The sequence below is a fragment of the Amaranthus tricolor genome, chromosome 16, assembly GCF_026212465.1.
Source record: "Amaranthus tricolor cultivar Red isolate AtriRed21 chromosome 16, ASM2621246v1, whole genome shotgun sequence".
NCBI lineage: Eukaryota > Viridiplantae > Streptophyta > Magnoliopsida > Caryophyllales > Amaranthaceae > Amaranthus > Amaranthus tricolor.
The window spans coordinates 19,421,085-19,433,431 of record NC_080062.1 but is presented as its reverse complement, the minus strand read 5'-3'; the positions used below and the strand labels follow the sequence as shown (position 1 = coordinate 19,433,431).

At 32.7% G+C, this 12,347-nt stretch overlaps 1 protein-coding gene across 1 annotated transcript; it reads right to left on the bottom strand.

Annotated features, from left to right (window-relative positions):
- Positions 1–7,874: 7,874 nt before the first annotated feature.
- LOC130802751 (V-type proton ATPase 16 kDa proteolipid subunit) lies at positions 7,875–11,857 on the bottom strand. The gene is made up of 3 exons (XM_057666809.1): positions 11,553–11,857; positions 11,158–11,443; positions 7,875–8,264 (listed from the first exon to the last, which is right to left on the bottom strand). Exons 1-3 carry the CDS (start codon positions 11,632–11,634, stop codon positions 8,132–8,134), a joined length of 501 nt encoding a protein of 166 aa, XP_057522792.1. The 5' UTR covers positions 11,635–11,857; the 3' UTR covers positions 7,875–8,131.
- Between the last annotated feature and the right edge of the window lie 490 nt (positions 11,858–12,347).

Genomic DNA, 12,347 nt, shown 5'->3' with positions numbered 1-12,347 from the left:
TAGATAGCACTTATGACTTGGTTTATGGAAACATACATGTCGAAAGGATTCAAAGGATGTTAGGAGAATATATCGCTTGGGATGTAAAATGGAGACAGCAATCTACTGTTCCCGAGTTGGATGTTCTAGCAAAACTGGAATTCAGAGACAGCCCACTGTTCCTAAGCTGAAGTCAGCCTACGTTAACTGGAAGTTCTAGTTATTTATTTTTAATTACTATTTTTAGTTTATGTATTAAACAAAGTTAATTTGTTGCAATTATAATTTATTAAAGTTAATTGACAAAGCTTTTTCTAAAATTAACTAACGTTTTAATTAAAATTCTTTTAGGACTTATATTTAGTAAATAAATGAAATTTACTAAATATAGGAACAGCAGCCGGTTTTCCTAAGAGTTTAGAATAACCGATTCCTAAAATAAAGTAAATAGGTAACCATCCCTATTATTAGTAATAAGCAAACGTCCCTATTTAGAGTAAGCTCAACCGCATCTATTTTTAGCATATAGTTCCAGCAGTTATCATTGGAAAAAGGAACTGCAGCAAAAATAGGATACGGAAACTGCTGCTTAAGGGAACAAAAGCTATTATTAGTAAATGGGAACATCGGTTTTTGTTACAATAACCGTATACTTGAATTGGTCAAGTCTAATGCCTATTTTCAGAAATTAACCGTAAGGAGACTTGGATTATAGGATCCACATTATTCTTTGGTTAAGGGAATAATGGTTGGAATATTCCATTTTGTTAGGGATTTTATTTTTTATATATAGCAATTAAATTCGGCTAGTCCTAAGTATCCAACATATGAACTTTTTTATTTTCATGCGATTATTTTTGGAAAACTAAAAGAAATATTTTGCTTTTAAATTGCCAATTAATTCATAATATTTTCTTGAGCAACTTATTGATTTTATTTTGAAGAAGTTGTATTCTTTTTGTAAGGATTTTTGAGAGTATTTGTAATTAGACTCGGGTGAGTCTAATTACAATTTGATAGCTTTGAGTGAAGCTAGTGTGGAGTTTAGCTTTTAGTGAAGCTAAGTTTGTTGCTTTGAGTAAAGCAATTTGAGAGAGATGTTGGCCTAGTTGATTCGCTTCGAGTGAAGTAAGGTGTTTATTGTAATTGTAACTAATTGCCTTAAACATAGTGGAGTATTTAGAATCCCGAGGGGTCATGGTTTTTCCTTCTATTTAGGCCTATAAGGTTTCCACGTAAAAATCGTTTGTCTCTTTTATTATTTTGCTCTAAGTTTAAGCTTCATTTATTTTATTCAATTCCGCAAAAACAGGGCAAAAACGCTTAAACTAATAACAACAACAATTCACCCCATAGTGGAGTATTTAGAATCCCGAGGGGTCATGGTTTTTCCTTCTATTTAGGCCTATAAGGTTTCCACGTAAAAATCGTTTGTCTCTTTTATTATTTTGCTCTAAGTTTAAGCTTCATTTATTTTATTCAATTCCGCAAAAATAGGGCAAAAACGCTTAAACTAATAACAACAACAATTCACCCCCCCCCCCCCCCCCTTCTTATTGTTGTTCCCGTTCCTAATTGAATCTACAATTGGTATCAGAGTCATGTTCCTAGTAGATCAGGAAACACTGAGAGTAGAATCCTGGTGTTCCCAAAAATGTCAATTATGAACGAGCGAATGGAAGAAGGGTACTCTACTCAAAGACCACCCATGTTTGATGGAAAATCTATACTTACTGGAAGAATAGAATGGAGATCTTCATCAAGGTGGAAAATTATCAAGTTTGGAGAGTCATCGATATTGGAGATATTGAGGTAACCATTACTAACTCCAACAATGAAGATGTTCCCAAACTCATAACCGAATTTGAAAAAGATGATTTTCAGAAAATGGAATTAAATGCTCTTGCCATAAAGTTACTTCACTGTGGTCTTGGACCAAATGAACACAATCGTATAATGGGGTGCAAATCTGCCACCTGCTAGCTGTTACCCATGAGGGAACAAGTGAAGTTAAATGTTCCAAGATTGATTTGTTGATGTCTAAATATGAAAGATTCATTATGGAATCAAGGGAAAGCATCCAAGAGATGTTCACAAGGTTCACCAACATAACAAACGAACTTGCCTTCCTCAAGATGAGCGCTGGAGGGCCAAGGTTACTGTCATTCAAGAGTCGAAAGATTTTACAAAGTTTAATTTAGAGGAGCTGGCTGGTTCCCTAATGACGCATGAATTACATTTGGGAACAGCCGACAGTGCCAGGAACAAGGGACTGGCCCTGGCAGCTGGGGAACAGGACAAATCAGAGTGCGATGAGGAAGAAGCTGCCTTACTGGTACGAAAATTCAAGAAGTTCTTCAGGAACAGCAGGTATACAAATCAAAGAAACAACAAAGAAAGAAGAACAAAAACCAATCTTGAATGCCACAAATGTCGAAGTACCGAGCACTTCATCAAGGATTGCCCAATGTGGAAGAATGAAAAGGGCAAGGAAAAGACAAGGGATTCAAGAAGACCGTTGAACAAAAAAAACTTTAACAAGACTGACTTTCGCAAGGCCATGATTGCTGCATAGGGAGAGACTGAAAGTGATGATGAAACTGTGGTTCCCGAAGAGAAAGAGACAACAAACATATGTCTCGTGGCTATAATCATAAATACTCCATGTATTTAGCTAAGTACATATAAATAAATTTCTAAACATTTGATATTTGCAAATTACATTTCAAAACAAATATATAGAAATTAGATAGAAAACTTAGGCTAAAACTAACCTATAAATAACGTAAAAAGTTCAAGTGTTGCTTTAATTAGGATCGAATTAAGTATTAATTGTATTATTTATTTATACTAAATCTTATTAAATACTAATAAAAATATACTATTCTGTCACTTTAAGTTTTCCACCTTTAATCATTTCGTGTGATAGTTGTTTTAATAAAATGAGATAAACTCTAAAAAACAAAAAATAGTAATCTTAATAACTATGATATTCATATAATAAGATTCATTTATATAAAAAAAATAAATAAATAAAAATAAAAAAACTAATATACAAAAAGTCAAAAACTATTATTATTATAAATATACTACTATAGTAATTCTAACACCACTAATACTAAAACCATTATCTAACACCAATACTCATGTATGCTAAAAAAAACTATTTATTCATACTTATACACTAATACTAATAGTCTAATACTAATACTAATACCACTAACACTATTAATAATTAAAATATTCATACTATTGCTAATAACAAATTCTAGTATTGATATCAATTACAAGAATAATATGTCAATAATATTATCTAATACTCAGATAAGCTCCTTTATTAAGAACTCAAGCGTTAAGGGTGTTTGATTGATAGTTAGGATAAGTGAACTTTTAGAAAATTCTCAAGCTGTGTGCAACGGATTATATATTGCGTCAAAAAAGTTTAATTAATATTAGTTAGAGGAAAAATTATAAAAAATTATCTTCCATATAGCACCTTTTGTAAAAAAAAAAAAAAAAAAAAACTAACAAATCTAATTTCTTTAGCAAAAACTACCTTATATAGTATTTTTGTTTGCAAAAGACTACCACTTGATGGAAACCGTCAGTTGACTGTCAAGTACGGCGTTGATTTGTACGTGATAGGCACGATACATATTTTTAGCATACTAAAGTAACGACATCCCTTTATTTATTTATTTTTCACTCCACTCTCATTCTCTCTCTCACTGTTCATCAGTGGCGGACCCAGCTAGGGTCAAGTGGGGGCAGTGGACCCCCCAATCTGAAAAAAAATAAATGAGCTTTCAAAAAAAAAAAATTACTGTTGGCGACCACTTGGCGACCATACTTCCCGTCGCTAATCACCTTTAAAAAAAAAATAAAAAAATGTAAAGAGGCGCAGCGTGCTGGAGAAGCCAAAAACAAAAACAAACCGAAACCCTAAACCATTACTGCTGCATTACACCATTACTCTCTCTTCTCTCTCTAGTCTCTAGCCTCTTCCAGTCTTCCTTCTCCAAATCTCCACCGCCACAACCGGCACCGGGCACCAGCCAAGTTGCTTCGTCCGTTCGTCGCTTCGAGCCTTCGACATTCGACAATTGACAGTAAACAGTTCGAGTGTTGTGTTCGACCTTCGATTAATCGATTCGCGACGCTTCCAGCTTCCTCTTCCTCCTCAATTCCATACTTCGATTCGACACTTCGTCACTTGTGAGTTCCATGCTTCCATTACTTATTTAATTGTTAATTTGTAATTGTAATTGTTAATTTGTTTAATTGTTTCATAGTTTCATAGCTTCATTAGTTCATTGTGCTACTTATGCCTGAGTTGGTTTTGAGTTGGTGGGACGAGATCAACGAGTCAACTCAGTGGCAAGATGGCATCTTTTTTGCCCTTTGTGCTACTTATGCTCTCGTTTCTGCTGTTGCCCTTGTAATTATTTCCTCCATTTGTGATGTTCTATTAGCATTAATTTTCTAGTTTACAGTTTTTTTGAACTTTTTTGATTTATTTTTTGCTGTTGATGATAATTGATAAAGGCCTTGCAAGTTGTTACTTGATAGTTTGAATAATTAGATTGTTAAATGTTAATTGAATAATTAGATTGTTTGACAATTAGGTAATTTTTGTCTTATTGAATTTGATAATTGAGTTGAGTCATATTTTTAATTTAATTAGGAAATGTCAAGTAATTCAAGTTCACCTTGTTCGAAAAACTCAAAAGCAAAGGGAAGACAACCCAATCTTCGTGAATTATTGTTTAAAAGAATAAAATCCCAACGAACATCTAACGAAGGCAATGAATCTCCTCCTTTAAGTTCCCCTCTAAGTCTTCCTTTAAGTTCCCCTCCAAGTGAAGATGTTAATATGAAAGTAGGTGGTTCAAGTAGTTGTGATGAACCATTGGATGATGAATGGGTGTATGATGTTGAACTTCTTTATGACCCGGGATTGAGGAAAAACATAATGGATTATCCCCCTAATGAAAGAAATCCGGTTAGGAGAGCATATATTCTTAAAAAACCTTGCCAACCAAAAACACATGATTTCCCTCAAAGAAATATCTCCGGTAGGTTACGCCGTTTTAGTTTGAATTGGTTCAAAAAATGGGATTGGCTTGAATATAGTGTTGAAATGGATGCCGCATTTTGTATATTGTAAATTGTAAATATTGTTTCTATTATGTTTTCTATTTTTCTTTAAAAAAAAATTATTCGGACGACGATCAGATTATCCGAACGACGTGACGTTCGGATTTTGACCCCCCAATTTGAAATTCCTGGGTCCGCCACTGCTGTTCATGGAAGACATTCATCACTAACAACACTCAATCAACACTTCAATGCAATATTAATTCATCCAATCAATTGATAAGCTCTTAAGTGATCATTTACTTCACTAATTTACTACCCAATTCCGAATTTCACTCATTTATGTTGTTTAAATTGTAGTTTTTGCATGGTATAGTTCATTTAAAAATCTTGTCTTTCAACTTTTTAAGTCTCGATCCTCTCTTGTCTTCCTTAACAAATTGATATTCAAACCAATTAGCAATATTATTTTGATTCACTTTGTTTTTTACAAAAAAGTTAGATTAGCTATTTTTTTGCAAAATGTGCTATAAATTAAGAAGATTTTTGTAATTTTTTCTTAATTAAAATATTTTTGAAAACTTTTCCTAGAAAATATTATTATTATTTTAAAAATTAATTTCCTGACCAAATATCGACCATATTTATGGTCAGTGTGTGTCGATTAACAAAAAAGGTGAAAAGTGGTTGATATTAGTGACTACTTACACAACACGACAAAGTAGTCGGAAATACCAACCTCTTTTTGACCAAAAGCTTAGCACCCTCTGCTAAACACACCACTACAAAGTTTTGGAAAAGTGGTCGGTATAGGACTATATCGGCCACGCATCGACCAAAATAGTTGATCAATGACGCTGCTAATTTTTGTAGTCTAATTGCTAACGCTGCAAAGATTGCTCACCTGATTGTTCGTTAAAACACAGTCTTACCGATCAAAGAATTTTAAAGACCACAAATAAAATAGACTTAACTAGTAAGAATAGCAAGTGAGGGATCGAAACCACGAGGAATATGAGAATATGAATCTCTTATTCAGGCAAAGAGAGTAGCAAAATAATTTTAGAAATACTTCTCAAAATTAAAATAACCAAGAAAAACAACATGAATATTTAAAGACAGTTTTGAATCGAAATATTTTCGATCAATTTATTTTTGGCTTGGATCATTCTCGGGTCGGATTATTTTCGGATAGGGTCATTGTAAGTCCTAGGTCTATTTGGATTGATACAACGGTATGACTTAAAATTTAAATTTATATTAGTTTCCTATTCTTTTATTTGTGCTTGCTTGAAGACAAGAAATGATTTTAACTCGAGAGATTATGATACTAAGTTTTCCTCCTTGGTTTTTGTGCTTAAATGTTGAGCTATGCTTTTAGCTGTTCAAAAGTGACCCGACTCGAAAATCCCATCAGAAATCGAAAGTAAATCGACTTGAAAATGTGTTCCTTTTTTAGGTCTATCGAACCGACATTACCTATAATGGGAAAATGGGAAAATTGAACCCGAGCTGTAACCGATTTTTCTAACCGACACATGACCATTAACCGAGATTACCCAAACCTAATAATGACAGACCCGAGTCATATTTGACCGAATCATGCTCAAAACCAAACTTGATCCGGCTAAAATCAACTTAACCCGAACGAAGTTTGGATTAAACTGCTATAAGCTTGAACCAATTTTTTTATATAGAAGTATGATTGACTCATATTCAATCCTCTTATTAGTTATTCTAATGAAGTCATAAATATTTTAATAAAATAAATTTTATAAATACATGGTTTCATATATTTAGAGTTAATAATCAATGGTCAATGTTTATTTAACAACTTCTAATTTCCGATCAAACAAGTAAAAGTAACAATGTAATAATGATCACTAATTGATTTGCATTTTCACTATTTTTCTTTAAGTAAAGGAACCTTATCATCAATTAAAAAATGACTAACTTAATCTGATACTGACTCAATCAATAGTAATTAGTAATTTGCAATTCGTAGCCGAATTCTACTTGAAAATACCCGAACCCGATCTGTTCCTGGTAAAACCGAACCAACTATTAACCGATGACAACCTGAGACCGATTGAAACTCGACACGAACTTTAACCGACACCGACCTGATGCTAACCCCATAGTTCAAATAACCGATCTTTAATTGAACCATGACTAATCGACCTATGACCCGTCTCAATACTCATCTGAAATATATCCGAATCAAATGACAACCGCAGAAACCGATCCGATCACCTGAATGAACAACTCTACTTTTACCTACTTTTATTTATTTATTTTTCCAATTTAAATGAGCCTTGAAAAGCACAAATTTTTAAGGCATGAAAATACTAAGCTAGGACTTGAACAAAAGTTAAAAGTTAAAGGAGCATAAACTATTAAAATGAGAAAAAATGTAATCGGGTATATAAATAACGATCGGGTTATCAGGTACACCCGAAAAAGCAGAAACTTCATGTTACAAAAACACCATTCGGGTGTGTTCATCAAATCCTGGTCGGATTCTCAAATATTCAACCAAGTATTTTGAATCCACATGGACTGTTTGACTATCATAAAGATTTACTAGTACACCTATAGAGATTCCCCTCCCCTTCCAAATTAAATTTATCCAATTGTAGCCTGAAACAAATTCTACTAATAAACCCTAATATTCAAATGTATCTTAAGAAATGCTTAATGCATTTTATTTGGCATGAAAATAAATACTTTCTTCTTCCGCACCCTTCCTTTTTAATTGTAATATCAACTTATAGTTATTAAGAAAGACAAAACACAGATGAATGAAATAATTGAATAGATAAAGTTAGATTTGTGCATCACTTTATTTGGAGGAGACGCTAAACTCTCTACATTATGGTTTTAAAATTCCTCATAAAGAAGAATCACCAATCATAACTAGAATAAAATAAGATCATATAAAAATATCCTGCAAGAGCCACTTTGAAGCCAAAGCAACACTCTTTCACTGCCTTGACAAGAAATAATTACATCTCCAGATGGCGTTGATAACACAGAGATCAAGGGTGAACCTCTATTAGTCGGCTCTTGACTGACCAGCACGGGAAGAAAGAATGATACCAACGATGAGACCGTACAAAGCCAAAGCTTCAGCAAAAATGAGGATAAGGATCATTCCAACAAAAAGCTTGGGCTGTTGGGCATTTGCTCTGGCGACGGAAAAAGTTCATAAAGATCGTTAGACATGAGGCTAATGCTTTTAGATGCAGAAACTGAAGCATAACAAAGCAAGTTCATACGAATAACTCATTATTGTTACAAGTGAACTCCGTGCTAAAGAGAAAAAACAGAAACAGAAACACATTTCTTTTAACACATCAATGACTTAACACTGCCACTTAAAAAAATGGACAACAAATAACCAGGAAAAAAACAAAGTGATTTCAAAGAGATCCCAATGGGAAATTGCACCCATAATGCACAAAAGAAATAAAAATGGAGAATACAAATATGAAAACATGGAAGAAAACAGCCAAACCAATCATGGCAACATGATATAACACCAAATATCAAATGATACCAGCCAAGTAAACCATTACAATGCAATTAGTGTGATAAGAACAAAGTTCCTCTACAGAGAAATTAAGCCTTGCCTTTTCTTCAACATCAATATGATATACTTCTATATGGCAAAAGGTATAGCAAAAGAATTGATATTATGGAGAACATAAGAGGTGAAAGTTTAATAGATGATCCACACCAGCAGCAATATTTTCCATACAACGACCCAAACTAATCCAAGCATTCCAAACAAAGACAGACATTCCTTCACATAAAAATTAAGTCTTGCCTATTCTTCAACATGAATACAATATACTTCTGCATGGCAAAAGGTATAGCTAAAGAATTAACATCAAGGAAAATAGAATAACAAAAGTGCTGAAAGATGAATGGATGACCCAAGCCAGCAGCAATATTTTCTAAACAGAAAAACCAAAGTCATCCAAACATCCAAAAGAATCCATACACTACTTCTGCATTAAAACACCATAGTGCATGTTATTAATGTGTAAAGAATCAAGTAATATATATACTGAAATTAGAATTAAAGAGGAGAAGTTGTTAGGTTTTTGATTATATTTTTGTGTAAGTGTGAAAATAAAGATGATAGTATACCAAAAAATCTAATTACTGTGATCGATAAGCCACAATTACAAAAAATCTAAGAATTGAATGTTAACGTGGTTTTGTGATTGTTATCGCAATCTCAATCGCATCTAAGACATTTCAATATGGATCTTAGTAAAATATTTCACTCATATTTTGGTGGCCAAGCACAAGACAACACGATAAGACTTGGTGCGGTACAATTTAGCATAAGGCACGACACATGAGTGGACCAACACAATATGATTTCCATGGTTAGTCAGAGCAGAGAATTTTCCATTGTATTAAAAGCCAAAGGTGGTATTTTTCCTATTCAATTGTCCTTTTTAATTTTATAAGAAGATAAGATTACTTCTTTTTAAGAAAAATAAACTAATATATAAAATTATAAAGTTCCAACGCAAAGTTATTGACATAAATTTAAAACATCAAGAAATATAGTGGGCCTCGACAAAAACAATAAGCTACAACCAAAATGTTTGAAAAATTAATAAAATGACCCAAAATAGATGAGTTCGACGTATTGTCGTGTTTGACCCACATTTCTATGGGTCGAAATTTCTAGGTGAACTTTTAGTTGACGTGTCAAATTAAAAAATAACACGTCTACTTAAAAATCTATGGACGTATATCCTAGTCTAGTTGAAAGATATCTACATCAATTCTATATAAGATATATCCCATGCTTCTACAATATACATTGCAGCAAAGTCAACAACATACTTTCGAAGGATAATGAGCATGTTTCGTAAACATCTTTTAGGTTAGCTTTTATCTTTTGGCTTTTTGGTTTAGTCAAAAAGCCAAAAAAATGTGTTTAATAAATGACTTTGCTGAAATGCTAGCTTTTAAGCAAAAATTAAAAGGAAAACTTGGTTGTCTTTTTTCAATAGTTTTTAGCTTAATGGCTCACTTTTTCTATGATAAAAAACCAACAACTAATACTAAATAAAACAGATAACTTATCCAACTAGATTAAAAGCCAACAAAAAAAGTCAACACTTCTAGTTGATTAAATAAGTCAATTAAAATATCCAAACAACCAACAACCATGTGCTAAACACGCCCAATATGTACCATTTCCTTGCTAGGGTTTCTGTGTAAACACCTAGCATAGACCAAATCAAACAATTGATTTGACAAATTCCAGATGTATACATCAATGTACCCCTTCCCCTACAGCTTATGATGGCTACTTCTAGTTGTTGTGGCAGCAGAAGCAACAAACGGATCAACAAATGTACTGAGATGATGTTTAACAATGATAACAAATACCCACACTGGATCCAAATAGTCAATGTTTAACAATGATAGTAACAATGACGAAATCCACAAAATAATCAAGCTTCAGAAATAAAAAATGAAAAATTAAAAGTACTGCAAATGAATGTATAAAGCCTGTAAGTAAACAAACATTTGGGTAAAAAAATGTGGCATATTAGGAGTACTTCAAGGATTTGGACGTCCAACCCGCGTATAGGAGTCTTTTGCAAAACATAATAATGACTAAATTTACGTTGGTTTAATGCTCAAAATCCAGAATTTAGGTCCGTAAAGGTTTTTTTACAGATTAAAAATAATTTAGTCAAAATGGGTACATGAATCGGTCAATAAAATCAGCTATCAACTAATAAGCAAACACTAGCTGGGAACATGATTCCTTCATTAATGAAACACATTTGTATCTCCATTTCCAAAATCTTTCAAACGAACAATTACCGAAAAGAATGAGATAGTATGATTGTAGACTTGGATAAGTTGGAGGATTCAATGCACAACCAATAATAAATGACAACAAATAGAACCAAGGATTTAAGAAAAGATCAACTTCACACAAGGAAACAAATTCAGTAACACAAACACAAAAATTTATTTGAAATTTATAATTGAACTAGATCAATGAATGCAATAGAAAAGAAAAGTTGAGTTGCAGACCTAACACCAGCGTCACCAACGATACCAATAGCCATACCAGCAGATAAACCAGCGAGACCACAAGCAAGACCAGAAGATAGATGAGCGTAACCATCAAAAAGATAGTAGGATTTTGCCTTAGGGTTAATACCAGTACTGATGATCACAGCAATAATCAACCCATAAATACCCAAAACTCCAGCCATAACAACTGGGACAATCGATTTCATCACCAATTCTGGTCTCATCACTCCCATTGATGCTACTCCAACTCCACTCTTCGCTGTTCCATACGCTGCTCCCATACCTACAATCAATCAATCAATGAAAAAAAAATTAAAAAATCAAAAGTTCGACAATATTCACTAGATCTAAATAAATTTCGACTAAAGTCTAAATATGATTCGTTGAAGTACAGGAGAACACGAGGGCCGCAGCGGCGCCGAGAAAGCCGAAGAAGGGCGCAGTTTCATCGCCATTGAAGACTGCTGTAGACATGATTGATTATGAGAAGAAATTTGATTGGATCTTGTAAAGGGACAAAGGTACAACGGCGAATCAACAGGAGGGTAATTCGATTATTGTAAGAGGCGGAGGGGGATTGGAAGAGGCGGAGAGAGAAGAAACGTGAGTGATCACAGATCTCAATATCTTCGTCAATAATTTAATGGGAAATTATCAATGACTTCCTTAAATCTTTATACATTTTATGAACATTACCTTTAAATTTTTTCAATTATTATTATTATGTTTGTATTATTGAGCGTTTTATAATTGTTACTTTTTATAATTTTTTTCGTTTAAATTCGTCTAAAATTGTTAGATTTTATTTTTCAATTTAAAATAATAAAAAAAAAGAAAAAGAAAAAAGTTAACGATTTTGAAGATTTTAAACTGAAAAAAATTAGAAAATGTTACGGTTATAAAACAATTAATAACACAAGGCTACTATTGATAATCGAAAAAACTTAGGGTATTATTGATAAAGTGCAAAAATTTAGAAATATCATTGGTAATTTTCCTAATCTAAATGAATAAACTGCTATTTACGAAAGTCGTCAAAAGATATTCATGTAATTAGTTTATTATTTTAAATGATCGTTTTAAAATTATAAATAATTTAGATTAAAATTTACTACTGTAAAAATACTGTAATGCATAATAATTTTAGAATTAGGGGTCGTTTGGTTTGAGATTTTTAGCATTTGGTA